The 22,857-nt window shown below is 35.7% G+C and overlaps 1 protein-coding gene across 1 annotated transcript in view; it reads left to right on the top strand.

Moving 5' to 3' along the window:
• Nucleotides 1–12,861: 12,861 nt before the first annotated feature.
• nt5c2b (5'-nucleotidase, cytosolic IIb) overlaps nt 12,862–22,857 on the top strand; it is a 34,149-nt gene continuing 24,153 nt past the window's right edge. The window contains exons 1-3 of the mRNA XM_062033418.1: nt 12,862–13,098; nt 17,746–17,865; nt 20,556–20,629. Coding sequence (XP_061889402.1) covers nt 17,765–17,865; nt 20,556–20,629 — 175 coding nt within the window. The 5' untranslated portion in view covers nt 12,862–13,098; nt 17,746–17,764. The remainder of the gene's footprint in view (nt 13,099–17,745; nt 17,866–20,555; nt 20,630–22,857) is intronic.

Raw genomic sequence — 22,857 nt, 5'->3', positions numbered from 1 at the left:
CCGGTATAGGCAAGGCTTTTTTTATCAGTGACCAAAGTTGCGAACTTTATTGTCGTTGTTCTCTACTAAATCCTTTCAGCAAAAAATATGGCAATATCGGGAAATTATCAAGTATGACACATAGAATGGATCTGCTATCCCCGTTTAAATAAAGAAAAAATAGATTTCAGAAGGCCTTTAAGGGACAAATCCGTTTGAGTTTACAATAATTTGTTGTGATTTTACAGCTGACTCTGCAGTATTTTACTCTGTAATAACAGGTATTGCTGTAAAATACAAGGATGTTGTAATTTTGACCATTTTATAATTTGTTGTAATGTATACAGTAAATTTGGATTACAGTGTTTTACTGTGAAAACATATTGTTAAGTACTGTGAAATCCTATCCTGGTAAGTGTGTGTACAGTGTAGATTGTTATTTCAAATGTTCTGTAACTGCAAGAACAAAAACATTGGCACTGTTCCATTCCAAAATTGGACAGCATTTTAGAAAAGTTTGGCAGAATTGACCCATTTGACGGCGGTCACAAAACAAAAAAAAGTTTGCCAGTCTGCTATAGTTTTTGTTTTTAAGGGAACAAGTGGTAGAAAATGGATGGATGCTGTATACTGTCTGCCTAATGGCAGCAGTTCAAACAGTCTGAGACCAGAGTGTGATGTGTCCCTTTGTTATTTTTACTGCCTTATTGATGCAGCACAAACTAGTTTTTCCAAAGAGGGGAGAGGGCAGTCGGTTTACGTCTGCAGCCATCTTTAATGTTGTCGGGTTTTTTTTGTTACAGATTTTCAGGGCCCACTGTAAAACCTAACAGCACATCTTCATAAAGGAATTGAGCTCACAGAACTCCTATGACAAATAATGTTTTGTGATGAACTAATATGAGTTAAAAATGTAATTGCTGCCATAATGACTCAGTCATCTGGAGGTTGCCTAACTATCGGTGCAACAATTGCCATGCGTTATATTAATTTGCTTGATCTCAATTGATTTTATAGCATTGTAAGTGTTCCTGTCAACACCATATCTCATATTTTTAGTTAGCCTGATTAATTTAAATAAAAATGTGTCATGATAAATTAAATGAAGAACGTGATTAGTTTGACCTTATCTTGTTTTGTGACTGATCGTTTACTGTTGCTATGACGATGGACATTTTTTGTGGCCACAACAGCAGCTATTTTAACACAAACCCTGATTATTTTCCCGCCCAAGCCCTTAACCAACGCGTTATCACACCATAAAACTTATTTTTTATGTATTGAGAAAATGTGAACTTTTGATGAGTCTTTTTATATACTTTTTTGTAAATATTTGTAAGCACTGAGAATTGTATCAGTAATGTAGTTGGCAGCTGTGGAATTTGCCATGTTGTCTTAAAAACAGTTTGATTTTAATAAATGGTTTGCAACTACTTGAGTATTTGTCTTGAGTTGCAACTTCAGAGATTTAAGGCAATCGGTTTTCCTAATTGATTTGAAATATATTGCATATGAGTTTAAGTAATGCATATGGTTCAAGTTCAGTATTAGGAATGGATTCAGCACAATCATTTATCAAATTGATTAAACCTACATGCACTGTAAAGAAAAACATGTTGAATTAACCTAACTCAGTCAAGTCATCTTGTTAAGTTGAGTCAACTTATGGTGTCAAATACATTACGCTTCAAAACATGAGTTGATGCAACTTTCAGTCAGATGTAGGATGAACTTGAAAATATTAGTTGAGAAAACTTTAAGATATGTTGGTTCAATATATTTTGTCAAGTTCCTACAACTCTCAGTCAAGTTGGCTCAACATGGTAAAGGTATTTATATAGCGTGACACTGCACCTGAATGTGTATTTGTATATGTATGCATACATACATTATACATCACATTCACAACGCTAACCATGGAGCGGGGAACCTCTGAGTTTGACCAGGCCGGTAAAGCCTGCCACTTTACAAGATGGCCGCTTAAACCCACAGAGATTTTTTCTCCCATTTGGATACAGTTAATTCTACCCGCAATTTGTTCATTCAAGTTTCTGTATCATGCAATGTTCACTGGAAAAGATTACTTAAGAGAACTTTTTTGAAGCCTCTTTCTTTGCGCTGTCCTCAAATCTAAACATCAAACATGGATATGATCAGCTGGACTCTCGACGCAATTGACAAAGTCTTTTCGAAAAAGAAAAGAGGTTCGGGGGAGCCTGGCTGCCCTGATGGAACCATTGCTGCGGGGTACGTGAGAGACTCCTGGGATAAATGGCCTCTCAGTCCTTTCCATCGAGGACGTGGAAGACATCTATCTATTTGGAACCGTGATCCCGGGGCACCTGCTGATTGGGCTGGGCATTGCTCTGGTGTATCGTCAAATTCTGAAGACGATGGCAGCCACTCAAGGAGCCCAACGGCTGTTCGTCGCAATGGAAGGATTGGGCCGGGCTGTGGGAACACAGACTGTGGCGATTTCTGAACTGAATCGCAAGATGGATCACATCATGGAGAAGTTTGCTGAGAAGGAGAATTGAATTGAATTTGAGAGAAACCAGCATGGACAAATAGAGCAGGCAAGTCATTGTTTTTGACTGCTCGAGGAAAACAACATCCTAATCTACGATTTGACTCCCTCGAATGGCCTTGACGCTATCAGGAACAGGCTGTTCTGATAAACACCCCAGAGGACCTCCCTTTTTCTCAACAACACCTGGTGTCGAACTTTGAGATCGGCCCCAGTCCACAAAAACATTTCAACATCACACCCAAGTTAATTGGGCATACATGCATGCACCCGCTGCTTCCTCAACCAACGCCTTCACCACTGCTTAATTCCGGGGTTATGGATGGCTAGTAGCGCTTTATAGCAGCAGGCCGACCTCCAGGGCCCCAAATCCCCCCCCCCCTGTTGCGAGTTGTTGTGATTATATGTAACATGTTTATGTGTGCTATGCTATGTGAGGTTTTTTCCCTTGGACTCAGTCTGGACCCCCTCCCGAGGGTCCAGTCTTAGACTGATATTTTTTACTCTTCCCCCCTTTCCCAATATCACCTTTTCCCCACCTTTTTCTTAAGGAGCGCCGTAAGTGGCTGATCCGTTGGCGGTCCTGTCTTGTCTCCCTGTAACGTATGTCTGCTCTTAGTGGGACTGTGCCGAAAATGAAATTTCAGTTCTTATGTGTCTAGTACATGTTAAAGAAATGACAATAATAAAGCATCTTGAATCTTGAATCTTGAATTAAAAAGATTTTGGTTGAACTTCTTCTATCAGATTTTCAAGGTTCAACACCACGTGTGACGTCACATTGCCGGCGCATGTTTGCTGGTTAAAATGCCCACCTTGACTTACTTTCTGAAGTTAACGAAACCTATTATTATGGGCTTTTAATGAGTCACCGCGCTTTTTTCTGGTTGAAGTTGTCGTAACTCTTCTTATTTAATTGTGATGGGCAATATGTTCTGTCAATTTGACAGCAATAGTTCTGACTAAAAGCTAAAATCACTTTTAACAGTGTAACTACAAATACTTGGGTCATTAAAACTAAATTTAAGAACTTATTTTCAATAAAAAAAAGATTCAAGTTATTAAACTTAAATGCTTCAACGCATTCGGTTTCTTCAAAATATTCGAGTTGACTTTACTCAACAGATTGTACAGCAGGGGTCCCCAAACTACGGCCCGCGGGCCGGATACAGCCCTCCAGCGTCCGAAATCCGGCCCGCGGGAAGTCCCAAATTAAAAAAAAATTGTTTTTATTTTTTATTTTTTAATTTGTCCTTACTAGTCCATTTTCTACCGTCTCTTAGCCACTCAGGCAAATCATATTGTCTAAAAATGCATTTTACCATCGATAACGTGACATGCAGCAAGTGCGCTCTTTAAGTCAATTAGTGCGCGAGGAATATATATATATGAATACATTATATATATATATATATATATATATATAGACACATATAGACACATATACATATATACATATATACACATATATACACATATACATATATATATACATATATACACATATACATATATACATATATATATATACATGGACAAATACATATACATAGACATATACATATATACACACACATATATACACATTTACATATACATATACACACACACACACACACACATTTACACATAATATATATATGTATGTATATATATATATATATATATATATATATATTTATATATATATATATATATATATATATATATATATATATATATATATACACACACACACACACACACACACACATATATATATATATATATATATATATATATATATATATATATATATATATATATATATATATATATATATATATATATATATATATATATATATACAGTATATAGCGCAGCCCCCAGCCAAATTGTTTTACCCCAATGCGGCCCTAGAGTCAAAAAGTTTGGGGACCCCTGTTGTACAGAGTAAAAATGTTTAATAAAGTGTTTTTTCTATTTATTTATTTTAATTTTGGTCTTAATTAGTGCGCTTCAAAATACATTAAAATGCTGAATTAACCATTCAGTTCCCACTTCACTTGCAAAGGACTATTCCATGTCACTGTGCATTAGCAGGTTTGATTCCAGAAGGCAGACCAAAACAAACCATTTGGCGTCTTTATGGGAGTTTTTTTTTTATATATATAATGATGTTGAAACAGTGTTTACCTAAGTAGAGCAGAGAAGAGGACAAGGCGAGAAGAAAGCAAAACGATTTTATTAAAACTACCAAAGTGTCAACCTTTTTCTCAGTGATCAACACAGCAAGATCTACTGTCTGTGCAGGATGCAAGTGGAGAGTGATGCTTCTCATCACAAATATGAGTATTAAAGCGCTCGAAATTACTAACAAATGTTACCGAGGTTCCAATACGATGTAGTTCAAGCCCACAGAGGCAATTTTTAAAAGTCAACAGTCTCATATTGTTCCAAAACAGCCACCGTTAAGAGCTCTCTTTTTCCCACCAGTCACACACTTCCGACCTTCACGATAATAGCGCTACACGTCACACCCGTCCAACTGAGCTAAAAAAAAGATAATAATTACACTTTATTAAATGTTGATTCAGGTTCCTAACTTCCTGTCAAAAAAGCATTGGGATCATTAATACTCATTGCACAACTTGTCAAGCTTTATATGCAACTCGCATGGTAGTTTCTATACAACATGATACATTACCATGTTGTTTTTGTCAGGTGGAAGGCCCCAATGAGTAAGAATTAAGAAGTAATCAAATTTAGAGCTGTATAGGACATGATGTACTGTACTGTGTACAGGACCTGCAAATCAGTACACCCTTCACATCTTTGACACAATGAAAAGTAATCAGATCATTCTAATTGTAATTGAATAATTGAAAGTATTTTCCAGTTTCTTTGGTCAAGACCAGTGATTCTCAAACTGTGTACCATTAGTGGTATGCAGAGTCCATCTAGACCAGGGGTGTCCAAATTTTTTCCACTGAGGGCCGCACACGGAAAAATTAAAGCATGTGGGGGCCATTTTGATAATTTTCATTTTCAAACCATAACAAAATATATGCATTTTTTATTTATTTTACCTTTAGGGGTCCCAGGAACCATAAAGGGTCTCAGTCATTAAAATGTTAAAAATAAGTCAGATTATTTTATTTTTTTTAATTATTTAACGCTTACAGTAAATTTCTATATCAACTTCAAGTTGATATAAAGTAATACAAATTTTAAAAAATGTTTTATGGCTTTTCTGTCAAAAACAACTTACTTTTTTTTTATAGTAAAACTGAAATATGCAGTATTTAGTAATTAGAGCCCTAAAATATCAATAATGCAGGACACCATTGATTTTAATTCTTTCATATTTTTGAGTAATCACAGTGAAAAGATAAATAAAAAATCACTAAATATATTTGGGATCCAAAAGGTGCCCCATTCATAAAGTGATACATTTTCATTAGGTTTTTCTTTTACTTTCAACACTTAAGTTACGAGATCAGCTTCAGATATATCTGTCGATTTTATGCTGGAACTATTATTTTGTTTGTTTTATGCGCTTTTGTCAAAGAAAACTTTGATGTTTTTACATGGCTACTACGCAATATATGCAATATTTACCACATAAAACATTTTAAAGTGAAATATTTGAAGTAATTGGAGCCCTGAAAATAATTCATTATAACATGGATTTTTTGCCATTATTTTTTTTTTTTTGAGCAATGGCAAAAAAAGAAAAATGAAGAAAGACAAAAGAAAAAAAAACAGCCTGCATGGCAGCTTTTGTGTCAACATTGCAACTTTTTCTCGTTAGATTTCACCTCATTCCACTTTTTTTAATGTTCTTTTTTATTTTTACAATAGTATTTCCAGAATGTGTGGCGGGCCGGTAAACAATTAGCTGCGGGCCGCAAATGGCCCCCGTGCCACACTTTGGACACCCCTGATCTAGACTAACTTGATTAAAATACAATGTTTTATTCTCCTACATTCAAACTATGTGTAATGTTACAGTGGCCAAAAATATTATGTTAATTAAAACCTTCTGCCTTGTTTTTAATGAATACTTAGGTTTGCTACTCTACTCTATTTTAAAGTTGATTATTATGTTTTTTTTTAAGGTGGTACTTGGTGAAAAAAGTTTGAGAACCACTGGTATAGAGTTCCCTCTGAGCTTTACAGCATGTCTCTGGGATCTTACAGTTCTCTATGATGACATCACAGAGATGTCAAAATAAACTGTGTGATCAATCTGCATTTAAACATGATTTATGTAATATATTTTTGGGATTATTTGCATGCATTTTTATGCATTAACTTTGACAGCCCTGGTGTATGTTCAAGGGTTCAAAGAACTCTAAACTCATACCAGCACACAAGAGATGTAAGACAGCACAAAATTTAGTACCCAGCATTAGCCCAACGAGTAGGATAGTATGTACATAATAATTCCAATAGAATAGGATATAAATAGAGTATATTATACATAGCATAAATTAATATGAATAGGTTAGAAACAGAATAGAATAAAGAGAAAAATAATGACAGCAAACCAAACCAAAAAAAGCCCTGTTCAGCACAAGCATCTATCTGTCTATTTTCTACCGCTTGAAGCATCATATTAATTATCATTCATAAATGTGTTAATGCCTTTATTTCATTTTTATTTTTATTTTTTTTACAGATTTTTACATGTTACAATAATGTATACAATAGTAATCCTTATACATTAATTTGTTAATGCTTTTCCCCCTTATGGTTACATACATTTTATAACCCTTTATACATTATTCATCCTTATTCTTACATTTTTTTATGTTTTGTTTTTTTTACAAATACTTTATGAACGTGTTATAATCATGTATGTATTATTAACCCTTATTCATTAATTTGTTCATAGTTTTTTTTTCGGTTTATAATGGCTGACCCTCAAACAAGAATAGCATTTAAGAGTGAAAGTTTGCCTCCCTCTATTGGACAAAAGGAGAAGTACTGGACTTTAAAGACGCAGCGCTTTTGCATGCGATCAATAAATAAAGCATTTGTGATGACGTCACTAATCAACTGTACCATCTTTAAATGCTTTCAATACAGGCTCACATAGACAATTTATTTTCCCTACTGTCTGATTGAATGAAACACAATCTAAGGGGCTGTCCAAAAATTACATGTAGATCATTTTAAAAAAAAAACATTTAAAACGGTTTACTTACTAAATCATAGATTATAACTCAGCACATAGTTTATTATACTAAGCACAATAGACTGTTAATTATATGATAAAACTGTTCCGTTCCCAGACATACAGTCAATGTGTGTATGTAATGATATCTAGAATTAAGTGAAATAATTAAGAAAGATAGTTGCTAGGGATCCTTGTGAAAGTACCATTAATAAGCGGTAAAATTCAAAATAAATTAAATCATATCGCGAAACAAAATGAACAAGTATTGCCATTGAAATAGCAAAGGGTTCTTATTGTTAATACTATTATATTGTCTATAGCTATTATTATTATTATCATCACTACTGCATAGTCTACCGAGACAAAATATTTGTGTGTTTGTTTATTGTTTATTGAGGATCCCCATTGGTCAACGAGCAAAAAGCCAGGCTAGTCTTCCTAGGGTCCGTTTCAAAAGTTCAAAGTAAAATAATAATACACAGATCCAGTTACAAAACATACACAGATCCATTACAAATAAAAGAAAGGAAAAAGGAAAAGAAAATCATCAAATTAATAGAATGAAATAACAGTACACAGATGCAGTTTACAGAACATACGCAGATCCAGTTACAATAAAAGAAAGCATTTAGTTTTGATAATAATGCGTCATATATTGGAATATGGGATCCATTATTTAAATGTGTTTTAACTATTAAATGAACCTAAAATATGGCTTATTTTATCTTTGTGGAAAATATTGGACACAATGTGTTGTCAAGCTTATGAGATGTGATGCAAGTGTAAGCCACTGTGACACTATTGTTCATTTTTTAAATGTTTTTATTTTTTTATGAATGGCTGTGATGATAATGTCAATGAGGGATTTCTAATCACTGCTATGTTTGAATTGTTATTCATATTGATACTGTTGGTGATATTATTCATTTTTGTTTGACTACTTTTGGATTGTTTTGTGTCATGTTTGTGTGTCCTCTCGATTGTTCTTTTGATTGCTATTCTGAATGTTGCTGGGCCAGGTTTAGTTTTGGAATTGGATTTGTATTATCATGGTATTGTTGTGTATTATTTTGTTGGATTGATTAATAAAAAAATAAAAAATTTAAAAAAATAATAATTTAAAAAAATGGATAAATAAATAAGTAAATAAAATAACAGTACACAGATACAGTTACATAACATACACAAATCCAAATCCAATAAAAGAAAGGAAAAGGGAAAAGAAAAAGAAAATTCTCAAAATAATAAGAAAATAACAGTAAACAGATCCAGTTACAGAACATATGCAAATTCATTTACAATAAAAGAACAGAAAAAGGGAAAGATTTTTTTTTTTTTTTAAATACAAAAAGTTCTCAAACTGATAACATTAAAGATTAGCTCTAAAGTCTAAAAAGTGACTTTACATGTTTCTTAAACGCTTTTTACTGGGAATTTCGGGAAAATCAGGAAATTTTTTGAGAATGGTCTGAATGAGTTGAATGAATGAATAAATGGTTGTTGTTGAAATTTTTCAAATCGGTCGAGAAATGTTGAAGTAGTAACATGTTGAATTGAGAAATGGTATCACAAGTGACAAGCGGTAGAAAATGGATGGATGGATGGATGGATGGTTGAAATGCATTGAAAAATGTGGAAGGAGTAGTCGCCAGAAATAAGGGTAGAAATAAGGCTTTGGAAAAGCAGGAATTCTGGAAAATCCTGGATTTTTTTTCAACTTGGAAAAAGGGAAGTTTGAATTTCCAGAATGGTGGAATGTGTTGAAGGTGAAATTGTTTGAATAGGTTGAAAAATGTGGAAATGGTGGAAGTTTGAAAAATGGCCAATTAATTTTGAATGGGAAAAATGTCCCGGAAAACCTGGAATTCTGGGAAATCTGGGAATTTTTGGAATTTGTCAAGGGAAAGCCTGTGATTCCTGAATAGGCTAAACGGTTTGAAGTTGAAACAATTTGAATCGGGTGAAAAATGTGGAAGGTAGAGCGCGCCAAAATCTGGAGGAGAAGAAGAAGAAGAAGAAGAAGACGAAGTAGTATAAGAAGAAGAAGAAGAAGAAAGAGAAGATGAAGAAGAAGAAGAATAAGAAGAATAAGAAAAAGAACAATAATTTTGGTGTAGAAAACCATATGTGTGAAAGAAATGCCTCGGTATACAACAGTGCTTTTCATTGAATTAGTTCTTGGTCGTGGTAATGCAAGTAGACCTTGAGTTGAAGCTCTGCTACTGTAGTGGTGAACATCAGCATTATAACCAATCTGGTCCAAAAGAGTTGTGGGGTACTTGTTATGAATAATGTTTTGAATAAATAACAATAAACTGCTGGATAATCTATGAATAACCTTCAGCCATCCAAGACAAGAATGCATACGGTCCACACTCGATCTATAAGAACAATCAATTTTGAGCTATGTGTTAAAGTACATAGTTGGCTAATAAAGCTGATTTTGATGACAGTATTATAAGCATAGACATCTTATAAGTAGATGCAGCATTGGCTGCTGTGATGCGAGAAATTCGGCCGCCATCTTGAAGTGGTGATGAGGAGCCGGTGAGCAGCCTAAACTGACAGTTGCCAGGTAGAAAACAAAGATGCCGGGCTGGTGTTCAGCGTTTTCCTGCTCAAATGAGCGGACTGTTGAAAATAGGAATCGGGGGATTACTTTTCACAAGTAAGATTTAACATTAACGTACTATTGGTTGTATTTTGTGAAAATAATATTACCACAGAGTTGAGAAGGAGCAAAGATCTTCGATAGTACTGAAATCGTAGCTGCTAGCAAACAAGAGTATGACCATAATAGAATTGCTTGTCAATGAAAGTATTTACAATTAAAAATGTCATACTTGAATAACATAAAGTTGAAATAAATAGATAGAGAGATAGATAGTACTTTATTTATTCCTTCAGGAGAGTTCCCTCAGTAAAATTACAATTCCAGCAGCTGTGTACAGAATTGAGATCGAATTTAAAAAGTAAAAAGTAAATAATGGGGGTATAAATGGAAAGAAAATAGCAAAATATTACAATAACAATAAAAATAAAAAGCAACACAACTACAGAGCGTTTTCTGTTCGGGCTCCAGTACTCTGGAATGCCCTCCCGGTAACAGTTAGAGATGCTACCTCAGTAGAAGCATTTAAGTCCCATCTTAAAACTCATTTGTATACTCTAGCCTTTAAATAGACCCCCTTTTTAGACCAGTTGATCTGCCGTTTTCTTTTCTCCTTTGCCCCCTCGCCGGGTTATTCCGGTTCCGGTGACCATGGATGAGGTGCTGGCTGTCCAGAGTTGGGACCCGGGGTGGACCGCTCGCCTGTGCATCGGTTGAGGACGTCTCTGCGCTACTGACCTGTCTCCGCTCGGGATGGTCTCCTGCTGCCCCCACTATGGACTGGACTCTCACTGTTATGTTGGATCCACTAGGGACTGTACTTAGAGGGGGGGATACCCACATATGCGATCCTCCCCACGGTTTCTCATAGTCATTCACATCGACGTCCCTTGTGTGGGCTCTGTGCCGAGGATGTCGTTGTGGCTTGTGCAGCCCTTTGAGACTTTTGTGATTTAGGGCTATATAAATAAACATTGAACAATGAGAATAAAAATATAACAGTAAAATAAGAATATAACAAGAGAAACTAGGCAGTAGTGACCATGTTATGAAATAGTATTGCACTGTTATTGTTTTGCATCCCCTGTCATCTTAGTACCCCCTCTCCTCCCCAGAGAGGAGTTGTACAGTCTAATGGCGTGTAGGACAAAGGAGTTTTTGAGTCTATTAGTCCTGAAGCAGTCTAGCACTGAACAGGCTCCTCTGGCTACTGATAACGGTATGCAAAGGGGGACTGGCATCATCCAGGATGCTCACTAGTTTTTCCAAATGATGAAGATAAAGATTGTAAAAGCCAACAGGGGTAAAAGTTAGGACCACAGTCCAGATTATGTAGCGGGGGGAGGGGGGGGGGGGGGTTATGTATGTTTATGTTTAAGTATTTGGCAGACGCTTTTATTCAAAGCGACATGCATAAAAAATACATATAAAACAATCACTGTAAACATGATCATTTAAGGGAAGAATGTAATACAAAGTGTCAAAACAGAATAAACTCTCTGCTGCTGCAGCAACAGAGATACAGTCTGTAGGTCCCTAAGATATATAGATATCTAATGTATTCATACATTGTTTCTGTAGGATATACACATGTATATATAACCTAATCATGTTGTTTCTTGAATTTAAAAATAGCTGACCGTCCCCCCCCCGTCCCCCCCCCCTTCTCTGGGATTATATTCCCAGTTTTGATCTCGGATGTCTGGTCACTTACAGCAGTGGTCCCCAACCATTGGGCCGCGGCCCGGTACCGGTCCGTGGATCGATTGGTATCGAGCCGCACAAGAAAAAAAATATTTTTTTTTAAATTTTTTTTAATTTTTATTAAATCAACATAAAAAACACAAGATACACTTACAACTAGTGCACCAACCCAAAAAACCTCCCTCCCCTATTTACACTCATTCACACAAAAGGGTTGTTTCTTTCTGTTATTAATATTTCTGGTTCCTACATTATATATTAATATAGATCAATTCAGTCTGCAGGGATACAGTCCGTAAGCGCGCATGATTGTATTTTTTTATGACAAAAAAATAATAATAATAAAAAATAAATAAATAAATAAATAAATAAATAAATAAATAAATAAATAAATAAATACCATTGGTCGCGCCCCCCGGTCCGTGGGACACATTTTCAAGCGTTGACCGGTCCGCGGTTACAAAAAGGTTGGGGACCACTGACTTACAGCATATAAGAATTTTCTATTACTGTTAAGCAAACTATGAATAATAAAACACGCCAAAACATGTGTCCTTTATCATAGCTACACGTATGACAAAAAACCGCGTGAAAATCAGTGGTATTCAGTGAGGTAAGATTAATTTAATGCGCTGACAGTTCATTGCTCCTGCCAAATGAATTGCACTGAGTGGAGCGGATCACCATTCCAAGATGGCGGCCCCGCGTCTCGTCAGCGCCAGTAGGCAGTAGCGCTCGATGCTGCGTCTACTTATAAGATGTCTATGGTTATAAGCCTCTTGCTTTTTAGTTGCCATACAGACAGCGACTACCGGTGTCACGTGTCTTGTGACGACATATGGCCCCGCCTCCTCTTGGCAGACAGGAGCAGACTCCGCCTCCATGAATGTCTTCCACGAACAGCTGGCAGTGGGGAGAGAAAAACAACAGAGCGCTGCAGCCCGAGTGGAGAATCTCCTGCTCGGCCTCACGGAGCACACCTCAGGGGTCTGACCGTATCTTTTCCGTACAAGTACAAGAACGCCCATCTTTTCTCCCACTTTCCTCGCTGCATCACAGGGCGCATGCTCAGACCTCCGGCGGTGCAGTTGTTTTGCCACACAGATCTGAGCGGTGAGTACGGCATGCTAGTCGCGGCTAACTTCAAACGCAATGGTAGCTGTCACCGCACACCTCTTCTCCCTTCCGAACAAGGAGAGGTTAGCACGCAGTCCAGCGAACACTGGAACGAAATGTGAAGTAGCACCGCGAAAACTATGTTGTTTTCCTGTTAGCCATCCTGCACTGGCCGTCACTGTCGAGCATCAACCGGTAATCTGCACTGTTCGACTCTTTTGAAGCGATTAACAATTGTGTAATATATTGAGTGTAACATTACCACCGTCGAGTCTAACAAAGCCCGTTACAATTTCTGCCCCTTTGTGTATTGTACTCAAAAGAGGTCATCACCTGTATTTAAATAAGCAAATCGGTAAGATTTGCATAATACATACCGCAGGTGAGTATTATTTAACCCTAACTATATATGTATATATATATATATATATATATATATATATATATATATATATATATATATATATATATATATATATTATATATATATATATATATATATATATATATTTGTGTGTGTGTGTGTGGTGTGTGTGTGTGTGTGTGTGTGTATACCTGTATACATATGTGTGTATATATATATATGTATGTATATGTATATATATGTGTGTGTGTATATATGTATGTATGTATATGTGTATATGTATGTATGTATGTATATATATACATATATATGTATATATAATGTGTATATATGTATATATATATATATACAGTATATACATATATATGTATTTATTTATTTATTTATATACATATGTATGCATATATGTATATACTGTATATATACATATGTATGTATATAGATATATATACATATATAATATGTATATATATATTTATATATATATACATATGTATGTATGTATGCATATATGTACATATATATGTATATACTGTGTGTATCATATATATGTGTGTGTATATCTATATATATATACATGCATATGTATGTATATAAATGTGTGTGTATATACAGTATATACATATGCATGTATATATATGTGTGTATATATTTACATATGTATGTATATATATATATGTTTGTATATATGTATATATATGTGTATATACTAGAGATGTCCGATAATATCGATAAATGCTTTAAAATGTAATATCGGAAATTATCGGTATCTCTTTTTTATTGTCGGTATCGTTTTTTTTGTTTGTTTGTTTGTTTTTTTAAAATTTAATCAACATAAAAAAACACAAGATACACTTACAATTAGTACACCAACCCAAAAAACCTCCCTCCCCCCATTTACACTCATTCACACTCATTTACACAAAAGGGTTGTTTCTTTCTGTTATTAATATTCTGGTTCCTACATTATATATCAATATATAACAATACAGTCTGCAAGGGATACAGTCCGTAAGCACACATGATTGTGCGTGCTGCTGGTCCACTAATAGTACTAGCCTTTAACAGTTAATTTTACAAATTTTCATTAATTACTAGTTTCTATGTAACTGTTTTTATATTGTTTTACTTTCTTTTTTATTCAAGAAAATGTTTTGAATTTATTTATCTTATTTTATTTTTTTTATTTTTTAAAAAGGACCTTATCTTCACCATACCTGGTTGTCCAAATTAGGCATAATATGTGTTAATTCCACGACTGTATATATCGGTATCGGTTGATAAGTGTTGGACAATATTGGATATCGGCAAAAAAGCCATTATCGGACATCCCTAGTATATACATATGTATGTGTATATATATAAATGTGTATATACATGTATATACGTACAGTACAAATGTATGTATATGTATATATGTATTTATATACTATATATACATATATATTTATAAAAACAATGTGAACTACAAATGAAACGGATACAATCACCTCCAACTTTATTGAAGAGTCTTGATGAGCGGAGAGGGAGGAGTGTACTTAGCATTTTCTGGGAATGGGCTGACTATCCTCAGTTATTTTACCCACAGCACGCTTTACAAATATAAGTATTTGTCAAAGTGCTCACACTTGCAATTTTCTTTGGCCCTATGGTTGCTTATTTTGCAGTCGGCACAATTTTTAAAAAGCACAGTGTCATTCGCACATGTGTACTCTTTGTTCGGGCAGTCGAGTTTGAGGAATGATTTGCGGGAAAATTGACGTGTTCATTATGATAATCAAGACTGTTTATATATATATATATATATATATATATATATATATACACACAGTACAGGCCCAAAGTTTGGACACACCTTCTCCTTATTCAATGCGTTGTCTTTATTTTCATGACTATTTACATTGTATATTGTCACTATGAATGAACACATGTGGAGTTATGTACTTAACAAAAAAAAGATGAAATAACTGAAAACATGTTTTATATTCTGGTTTCTTCAAAATAGCCACCCTTTGCTCTGATTACTGCTTTGCACACTGTTGGTATTCTCTCGATGAGCTTCAAGCACACCTGTGAAGTGAAAACCATTTCAGGAGACTACCTCTTGAAGCTCATCGAGTGAATGCCAAGAGTGTGCGAAAAAGTAATCAGAGCAAACGGTGGCTTTTTTGAACAAACTAGAATATAAAACATGTTTTCAGTTATTTCACTTTTTTTTGTTAAGTACATAACTCCACATGTGTTCATTCATAGTTTTGATGCCTTCAGTGACAATCTACAATGTAAATAGTCATGAAATAAAGAAAACGCATTGAATGAGAAGGTGTGTCCAAACTTGTGGCCTGTACTGTATGTATATATATATATACACTACCGTTCAAAAGTTTGGGGTCACCCAAACAATTTTGTGGAATAGCCTTCATTTTAGAAATGAAGGCTATTCCACAAAATTGACTGTCGAGTTTCAGTGGTGTGTGTGTGTGTGTGTGTGTTTACGGACAGCAATGCCCTGTCTGTCTGTTATTTCACTTTACCTTTTTCTGTGTGATTGAGCTGTGTTGAAGCAGCAAAAAAGGACATTATGTTAAATGAAGAGTTTCTGTCTCTGATAGTTGATATAATAATGTAACTGCATCATTAAGCCAACATGAACTCCATGGTGTTCAGGGATGAATAGTCTCTCCTATTGCTATTGTACTATTTTTTCAGCTATAGTTACATTAATCATTAGTAATGGAGCAGCCTAGTTTTGAATGGCAGGGTCCCTGCTATCACATGTTGATAAAAATATAACATTTACATAATAAAAATCAACTACAGGCTTCCCCTTGTTTTCTTACTGTACCGAAAATGAACCGAACCGTGACCGTGTGTATATTTATATATATTATATATATATATATATATATATATATATATATATATATATAACTATCCAATGCTTTATTAAAGAGTGGATTAACTGTGAGGATACTTAATGCAGTAGTCTGAATATCTCGTCATTAATTTGTGAAAGCTAAAGGCAGTCCAATGAAATGTTAGTGTGGGCTCATTTTGGCCAAGCAGTAAATAATGAGTCCAGCCACCCTGGTTTAACTGTTTAACATAGCCTGTCATAAATTAAATACATCGCTGCTCAGGTGTCAGGTGCTCTGACATCTCCTGTCAAACCTTAGCTCCCCTCCGACAACACCGAGCCCAGGTCAAAGTGTAAACAGAAATGTCAAGAAGGCATTGGCTAAAATGCCCATTCGTAGTCCCAGAAGTAAGCTGATGCACAATATATTTTATGATTTAAATATGATCTAGAGTCAAGTGTTTGTGTATCTTTGCTTGATATATAGTTATGTTCCCAACTGTCTGAACGTGTTTAGACGCATTTTTGCTAAGACTAAAAGTGCAAGAAATTTGACCTCTGCCCCTGTGTTCCACAGCCCTTCCTCTGCTCCAGAGTCCAGCGAAAAACAAAACAAAAACACTTTGCTTATCTTATCAAGACACAGCCCAAAATAGATTTCCTTTCAATCATAGTTACAAATCATATATTTGCCTTTGGCTATTTTTAATGCGACTGTACAAGCATAAAGTTGTCCTACTGACAGACTATTTAGCTTATAAAGAATCTGGAGTGTGGAATATGTATCAAATAATTTTGTAATTGACCTCAGTTTTTTACCTGATCCCTATGGCCCAGTGCTCCACCCAGAATTCCTTCTGTTTGATGACACAGCAGTCTATTCCTGTTTTTTTAGGTGATAATCACATAGTTTATTTACCGGTACTATTGTATTTTCACTGTTTACTGTTTACTGTTTACATACTGACCCTTAAGCAACAGCTTATGCAAACAAAAATGCAAAGTGCTTCACTCAATATAGCAGCCAACTCTGTGAAAGGAGTATGGTTACAATGTACTATCTTACAGATCCGTAGCATTTTGTCATTCGAGTCTGGTTGGAATGTCAAACTGTTTAATGTCGCCATAGCTGTGACTAATTTGAAGCAGTCTGACTTCGGAGATACAGTTATCTATCTGTGACGGTGGATAAACTGCTTATTATCAGCTGTGGAAAACATGCATCTTACTTTGGCAACACTTTGTAATTGTCGTAAAAAAAAATTCTAATTATTTGTGTAGATTGAATTAAACTGAACTAGTTTTATTGTTTTACCATTTTATTATATCAGTGGTTAGCTTCCTCTTACACTTGTATAAGTCTTTTCACTACCATTACATTGACAGATGAATTAACAGACTTCTTACTTCACTATCCTCCCAGACACTGAAAGACTTTAAAGATGACCACTTCATGGAGTGACAGACTGCAGAACTATGCAGACCTGCCTGCCAACATGGACAGAATGTCAATGAAAAAATACAGACGAGAGCCGTACCACAGGTAAGAAACGCCTACCTTCGCTGCCCTCTGTCTGATTTTGTTAAACGGGTTTTGCTAGAATACATCTTATAGTCAATGTTACTTGAGTGTGTTTTTTTACTGTCATGCAAAGTTATTTGCCTAATGGCAAAATGTGTCTCCATACTGTTGAGGTCATGACTTTATACAGTAATTCAATAGAGCATATTTACTCTGTGCTTTTTTTGAAGCAAGGGCACACACTGTCATTATTGAGATCATTTGGAATTTTAAGGGGCTTTATAGTTGTTCCACAGCGAGAGTGTCTTGTCATATACACACGCAACTTTGTTGACTGGAAACCCCATAGAGCCATGCTGGTCTAGATGAAATGTATGTTGTCCTGCGGTATTTGGCAACTGCTGTACAGTACTGTTGGTCGCATTTTCTTGAATATTGCAGAAAACCCGCTTCATGTTCACTGCTCCTCAGCTGTTGCAACTTCACGGACAACTGTTTCTTGAACAAAGCACAATTTGACACCAAATTCTCCAATATTGATAAAAGTAAATGCAATATTAAGTTATTCTTACGCTTTGCCAATAACGTTTAGCATTCAACTGAATGTGGGGGGGGGGGGGGGGGGGGGGTGGTTGCATCTACACAGCTTTGTTAGGAATAAGAGCATGTTGGTCAAAAGAAGAAGAATGCAGATTTAGCCTGCATAACGCAAAATTTAGGTAGTATTTTTTATTTATTTTTATAATTCTACTGTAGTGCCTCACTGGGATCCAGTATTATAAGGCATTGAAATAAGGAGGACCCTTAAAGTTTTTGCACTTAAATGACAATTAGGCATGTCAAAATGTTACTTAAAATATGACCTTATTATGCTAGTTTGATCCTAAAATATTTGTTGTTGTTGGAATTTTCCAATAGGAAAATATTTTGATTACCAAACAACAAGAACAACAACTTGAAGCTTGTATACCAAATGTAATGTACAAACACATAAAGCCTAAAATAGTCAGTGACGTATCTCAGTACTCGCAAACATGTTTTATTTCCTTCTTAGATTTCATTGAGATATTTAGTAGCTAAGATTTATGAGGACACAACAAGAACTCATGAGAGTTCTCAGGTCTCTAGTACATCCCTTATGACCTCTTCTACTACCTGAGTTACTATCGCTCGGTCCTGCCTGACTTGTGACTGTTCTGGAGGTCTTTGAAGGCCCATAAATGTCACGCCACCAAACAACAACTCTGACTAACTAAACACAACAATAGAGAATAACGCAGAATAACCACAATAATTTTTGCAACAAGTCAGAAAACGTCTGAATGGCAAGAAAGCAAAGAGAGAGGGGTGGGGGAGAGAGGGTGGAGTGGGGGTCCATTGTCTGTTGGCCCTGTGGTGGGCCGCTGAGGCAGGTCAGAGAGTCAAAGTGAGGTTTAATTTGACATAGAATGCATCGCCACTCAACTCCTGGACATACATCGAAATGGGAGCTTGTTCACTACGGTTCTGCTGCAAGGTATTTTCTTGATATTGACTTGAGTTTGACTTTTATACCATTCCTTAAGGTATGTGTATCCACTGTAGGGTTTGTGGCACTATCTGCATCTTTTTTCTAAGAGAATTAAGCAATTAAAGTGTACTAGAACTTAAAGATTGTAATCTCTTAAAATGTGATTCTGGCAAAATTTGGCGAGTGAAACTATAAAAATGTGCTGGGAAATTAAAGATGTATTATCTGCGTTAGTCTAATATTTGGGGGAGTAAAATAATAAAAGCAATTTTTTAACACGAAATATGTAATTTTCACATAGACTTAAAACATGTAAAGATGTGCTCAGGCATTTTGTCCCAGCAGTAAGAGTTAAGCTAGCAGTGCCAGCCAGACTTTGTAAACACTGTCTATCAATGTGGTCACTGTGCTCCCACTGACTGATTTACGAGGCAGGTTTCCTGGCTGATTGTCTCAAAGCTTTAGAGGTAACCATGGCCAGAAATAGTAGTGAACTGCTACCAATCACCAGACAGAACACTTTTTTTTTAGCCATTATTGGAAATTATGTTACAAACTTTTCTTTTTTTTCAATCTAGGATTAAAATTGTATCAAATATAAAAGTTAACTGAAAAATGTTCCTGACATTAGCAGATCTTTATTCCACCCAATTTTAGTGGAGTATTTTAAAAAATCATGTTTTTGTCGTGATTGATGACTAATTTATTGCAGAGTTAGTGTATTTTCTAAACAATACTAGCATTCAGCAAATTTGGACAGCAAGTAGTACACAAGAAATTTGGCTCCTTAAAAGCCTCACTTCCTTCTAGAGGTTTCTCCTGTTCTTTAAAATTCTGCTGATGGATAAGACGTCAGCTATACACAAAGTGCTGCGAAACACATGACTGCTTCAATGTATCAGCATTTCCTCAACATTTATGTGAGCACACAACGTAATGAGAATTATTAAAAGAGAAACCCTGGCATGTTACTGTGGCTTCTTAATGGAGAAGAACGCTACATGTTGTCATTGTCAACCTTACATTGCTTTGCAATACACCCATTATGCACACCAGTGTGGATTGTCAAAGGTCCATTCAGTCAATGAAACAGCTCAAGTAAACATTTTCATTCCAGAACAATATTTGCCATTGTGCCTGAGAATTACTGCTATTGTTGAGGTTTGCAAGTAACTCATTTTGTTTGGTGTGTCTTCTCTAGAGTCTTTGTCAACAGAAGCTTGGCAATGGAGAAGATTAAGTGCTTTGGCTTCGATATGGATTACACTTTGGCAGGTATGTACACTTCACCAAACAACCACTGTAACGAAATAATTCTGGTTACAAAAGTTGTAAAATTAATATGCCTGTAAATTGATTTTGTTGTAATTGAAGTGACAATCAGAGCTTTGCAACTCTTCCATTTACCAAACTTCAGCCTAAAAAAAGCTTCATCATGACCCACCACTACACAAAATTGTTTACATACGTTCTCCTACTGACCAGTAACTGGGCCATAATTACCCTTGCATGTTGTTTTGTGACTCAGCCCATGTTTTAATCTGCAACTCCAAAAATAACCTGTGACTTTGTGAAGCGGGTCACGTTTGTTTGTGAAGTTCTCAAGTGATGGCTCCTTTGAGAACGGGAATCACTTGTAGTCCCTCTCTGGCCATGCAGCTCAATTCCTGCTCAACTCAGCTGCTGCCATTACTCTCTTTATGGGAGCTCATAACCAAGTGTCAATATTTGCAGAAAGCATGGCTATCATGTATCCATTGATCAAATCCATGGACCTAGAGCTCTCAGGGCTGATAATCTTACTCTGACACGATCAATCACGTTTGTAGAGTTGTTGATTGTGTATCCATGCGTAAAAAACAATCAGGCATCTTTAAAGAACAGCTCTATTAGTCTGAAAAAGGAGAAGATGACACATTTATTTATTTGTTTACTTTTGAACTTTTTTATTGTCAGGAAATTTTGTCTTTTCCATGACAAGCAAATATTTGAGTTGGAGCTACATTTGTGTTTTGATTGATTGATTGATTGAGACGTTTATTAGTAGATTGCACAGTACAGTACATATTCCGTACAATTGACCACTTAAACTTGTTTAAGTCGTGGTCCACGTTAATCAATTCATACACACATTAGAATAAGTTTTGGATAGCTGCTTGTTTTTTCTTGAGACACATATTTATTATGAGAATGTGTGGTGTTATTTACTTTGTGTAAGAGGAGTGCATTTTACATTTAGGCCTGGGGTGACCTCGCTTGTAAAACACAAGTACGCACCTTCACAAGCAAGCAAACAAACACACTTACACACATTTTAGCACCTGGAGTAAGTATTTATGACAATGATGTCATCATGATATGCTCTGATTTAAAGCTTGTATCGCACCTCATTTTCAGGGCATTTTCAGGGAGTGTGTGTGTGTGTGTGTGTGTGCGCGCGTGCGTGGGTGGTTAGTGCACACGTGCATCATGTCATTGTGAGAAATACGAGAAGAGGCTTACAGGAAAGCAGAGTTAACCACCCATGAGCCAAAAATGCATGACAATGAAGGGCATGGTATTCAACAGTACAGTCTGTGTGGATTTTGCTGTCAATATTTTCTAAGATTTTTTATTCCTAAAAATCAGTGGCGTGCGGTGAGGTTAATGTCTGGTGAGGCACTGCATCATCACAGTCAGATTTACAAACATATATGAACCCTAAATAGTATCTTATTCACCATGTGATTGGCAGCAGTTAACGGGTTATGTTTAAAAGCTCATACCAGCATTCTTTACACAACTGTAGCACACAAAAAAGCACATTTAATAAAAAAAACATTATTATGGTCTTACCTTTCTTGCTGGACAGCCTTTGCGTGTGTACCACGCCGTTTGAAAAGAACGGGTCTTCTGTCCCGAAGTCAAAAGCAAACCTTTTAGCTCCTGCGTTGGTATACCTTTAATTATTACCTCCTGCTTTGATTGAAAGTCCAGTTTAGAAAACTGTTTTATTTTACATATGTAATCCTCCTTGTTTTTAATAAAAGTCCAGGCTAGAGGAAATAAACAATCGCTTGCAAACTTTTTTTTTCTTTTTTTTTTTTCTTCTGCGGCCGAGGAATGATCTCTGGGATCACTACCGCCCTCTACCACCAGGAGGCCGGATTACTGCGAGCCTCAACCAGTACGTCTTTTGCAGCAGATTTATGAATGCTCAGCACAAGAAATACGTTACACACATACAGTTTTTGACAAAATACACTGTACATTATACACCTCAGCTAACTAAACTATGCCATAGTTTAGTTAGCTAATATAATACATATAGCAATACAGTCATACATTGTGCACAATCCATGTTGAGGCACACATCAGTGACGTGCCTCATCTGGCTGCTGATCACCGCACCGTCTCTTCTCAGTATTTGAACGGCAAATGTGAAAATAAAAATAAAAATAATCTAAAACTGGTGAAGTTAAATGGAAAATAACTTTAGTATAATCACTGGATACATATAACAA

This window comes from Entelurus aequoreus, linkage group LG22, assembly GCF_033978785.1.
Source record: "Entelurus aequoreus isolate RoL-2023_Sb linkage group LG22, RoL_Eaeq_v1.1, whole genome shotgun sequence".
In the NCBI taxonomy this organism is placed as follows: domain Eukaryota; kingdom Metazoa; phylum Chordata; class Actinopteri; order Syngnathiformes; family Syngnathidae; genus Entelurus; species Entelurus aequoreus.
Note: the sequence above shows the minus strand (reverse complement) of the source record. Positions and strands in the feature narration are given on the sequence as shown.